Source organism: Acanthisitta chloris, unplaced genomic scaffold (genome assembly GCF_000695815.1).
Source record: "Acanthisitta chloris isolate BGI_N310 unplaced genomic scaffold, ASM69581v1 scaffold32534, whole genome shotgun sequence".
NCBI classification, from domain to species: domain Eukaryota; kingdom Metazoa; phylum Chordata; class Aves; order Passeriformes; family Acanthisittidae; genus Acanthisitta; species Acanthisitta chloris.
This window is the reverse complement of record NW_008668153.1, coordinates 1-3,313: the sequence shown is the minus strand read 5'-3', so window position 1 is coordinate 3,313 and position 3,313 is coordinate 1. Positions and strand designations below refer to the sequence as shown.

General features: G+C 58.1%; 1 protein-coding gene across 1 annotated transcript; it reads right to left on the bottom strand.

Moving 5' to 3' along the window:
- Nucleotides 1–868: 868 nt before the first annotated feature.
- LOC103800413 (E3 ubiquitin-protein ligase DTX4) lies at nt 869–3,214 on the bottom strand (the record flags this gene model as incomplete). The annotated part of the gene is made up of 5 exons (XM_009072787.1): nt 869–1,116; nt 1,434–1,523; nt 1,860–2,021; nt 2,705–2,857; nt 3,153–3,214. Coding segments are annotated over 5 exons (701 nt in total), but the record flags the coding sequence as incomplete, so codon positions are not given.
- Between the last annotated feature and the right edge of the window lie 99 nt (nt 3,215–3,313).

Below are 3,313 nucleotides of genomic sequence, written 5' to 3'. Positions count from 1 at the left end.
CCCCATCCCATCCTCGAGCACCACCATGCCGAGCCCCAGCTTGGCTGCAGCACCACGTTCTCCCAGGCCCCAGGCTGCCTCCCAAAATGCCCCCCCTATATGTACATATATACGACAAAACCCCAAAACACGAGGTATATAGAAATTCAACGCGGGGACGCCCCCATACGAACAGTTCAAGGAACCCACTGCGAGGGGGGTGGGACACAGGCCAGAAAATGTCTGTCATTGTGCCCCCCACCACTTCCTACCACCCACCAGCCCCTCCCTGGCATGCAGGGGTGGAGGCAGCCCAGACAAGGGGACCCTGCAGGGCACAGCTCAGACACAGCCAAGAGGAACAGGAGGCATAGGGCTGGGGGGCCAGCTGAGACAGACCAGGGCCCCCCAGCCACCATGGACACAGGAGACCAGTGGGAAGGTAGTGGACAGAACGAACAAACAAACAAACGGCTGAGGAATGAGGCAGAGCAAGAACTCCCATGGCTCCAGCTCCCACCCCAGGCCAGGCCCCAGACCCGGGTGGATCTCAGGGATGTCAGGTCAGGCTGGGACAGTCTGATGGATGAGGAGAGAGGGGAGTCTGGTACCCCCCACACCCTCAGCACAGTGGCAGTAAGGATAGGACACCATCCAGAAGGGTGGTCAAGCTAACCTGAAGCCCCACAGCTGCATGGGGGAGGTTCCCACCCCACGGGAGTGAAGGGGATGGCCAAAAAGACCTTCTCCCACATTCCCAGCCAGCCTGGGGGTACTCCCACTTGGTGGGTGCCACTGGGAGCAGGGGGCTCCAGGTGCACCCTGCAAAGCCCCCAGATGGGTTTCTCCAGCAGCTTTATCCTGGTGGGTGCCAGCACAGGCAACCCTTTCCTCGCCATGCTCTCAGTCCTTCTCCTGTGCCAGGCTCTCCTCTGTGATGCCCTGGGCTGCGAGCTCCGCCAGGACATTGTCCAGGTAGTTGATGTCAGGATAGCCGTGGCCAGTGAGGTTGGAGCCGAACTCTGTTTTGTGGTGGATCTCATTCCAGATCACCGTGTCCGACTCGCCTGTGGTGCTGGAGGTCCCAATGGCAAAGATCAAGCGCCGGTCCCAGGCTACCAGCAGCAACTTCAGTACCTGTGGAGGAAAAAAATGGGGCAGGCAGCAAAGCAAACACAGAGGGGAAGCACCCGCTCCTGTTCATCCTGGCATACTCTGGCAACCCACAGCTGAGCCCTTCCAGGGAGCTCAAGATCCCAGCACAGCGTCCTACCCCAGCCAAAACAGAGGGCCCAGGTCGCTGAGCTCCCCCAGAGCATGCTGGATGGGCTATGGGGAAAACCTCCACCCAGACTCGCCTGCATAAGCCGTGTCTGCCTTTTCCCTTGCTCCCCCTCAATTATGCCCCTGAGCACACCTTGCCTTGCTTGAGCTGCCCGTGTGAGCCCCCTCACCTTCCTGCCCTTCTCGCTGTCTGGCAGGTAGCAGTGCCGGGGGAAGCCACGGGCCGTGAAGCTCTTCCCGGGGTTTGGATGCTCTGGTCCCTGCAGTGTGGGAGAAGTGGGAGAAGAAAAACCCTTTTGGAGCTCAGAAAGATGTTCTGGGCACAAGGCAACCCCCCAGCCTCAGTGGACACCACGCTGCTGGCTGCTGTGCTGGGCAGCCACACTCTAGCATGGTGGCCCTGCCATCAAGCAGACAGAGACAACACTTTCATGTAGATAAGATCCCAAATTTCCCACAACATTCCTACAGACAAACAGCTCCTGAATCAAGGCATGAGCTGCTGCATGACCTGGGGGTAATACAGCAGCGACAAGAGCCTCCAGCCCTCACAGGGGATCACCCATGTACCCTCCGGGCATCGAGCCAGGCCGCACCTGCACCCCTGGGGGGATGTTGTAGATGATGCGGATGGTTTTGCAGTCAGCGTGGCCAGGCAGCGCGTGAGGGATGATGTGATACTCCATCTTCCCTGGAGGCTGTGTGCCTGTCTTCACCCCATAGATGGTTTTGCAGGTGGGACACTGCAGACTCCCATCCTGAGTGGGAAAAGGGGAAGACGCTGAAATTGGTACCACTCCAAACAGGCACTTGGCCCCTGAGCAGCACTGAATGCTGTTTTAATTGTGAAAACCATCACTTCAAAGAACACTCAGGAAGCCTGGGATAGGGCTGGGAGAATTTGCTACAGCTACCTAACTTCAGTAGAAAACCTGAGGTTTGCATTTCTCTCCCCCATCAGTTTTCCAGTCCTTGTTGCTTTCCCTTCCTCTGATTTGGTGGGGTTTTTTTGTTTTGCTTTTCCAAAGAAGGAAATATAATAAGTATCAAAAACCTCTAAGCAACATGGAACATATTTTCCAGGGAATGTTGAGCACAAGGCCTATTTGCAGCACCCTCAGGAAAGCCCAGCTGCGTCCAGATAAGCACTGCCTGGCACCAAATTCCAGGTAGCTCTGCTCAAACACGCAGGGATGAAAGTTCATCCCTGGGAAGGAAAGCAAGGACATAAACTGGGCAAGTGGGGGGAAAACAAACCCATGCACCCGCTGTATCTGATCCAGCAGTCCCAAAGTGCCTTCTGCGGCTAAAAGTTAAACTCTGCATTAGGGTGGAAGGTCAGAGTCCTGTGGGGCAGCAGGACTGTCCCACTGAGGGAAACTGGGGCTCACAGGCAGCCGAGCTGGGGGCTCGGGTGTCCCCCAAGGCTGCAGCTTCACACCTTGTTACCGTTGTTGTACATGGCGACGAGGCAGTGGAGGTGGAAGACGTGGCTGCACTTGACCAGCTTCCCCACGAGGTCAGGTTTGACGGCTGGTTGGGGCCCCTTGTAGCCAGAGGGGGCAGAGAGGCGCTCCATGCAGATGGTGCAGTCCTGCGCCGAAGGGGAGGAGTGGGGTCAGATGGATGGGTGCAGCTAGAACCTTGCCGCAGACACGCGGTTGAGAAGCCGTCCTGCTCTTGGCCAGGGACCAGCACCCACCCTGGGCCACTGCAAGGGCTGGCCCACATGTGCATGAGGCACAGAGCTCCGCTTTGGAGGGGGCCAGGGTAGGGCAGAGCCATGAGGGCAGCAGGAGGTCCCCACAATGCATCGCACGTGTCCCCAGTCGCTCATCCCAGAGCGAAGCACCCTGGGTTCACCCCGGCGCCACCCCTACCGCTCGCACCTCATCCGGCGGATGCCGCACCTTCTGCAGGTATTTTTTCAGTACCTCCTCTGGGTTTTTGCCTGCAGGAGAGCAAGAGTTGAGGGGCTCAAGGGCAGCACAGGAGAAACCCACTGCAAGGGGCAGCAGAGGGGATGGGGAGCACAGGGGAACCAGGTAGC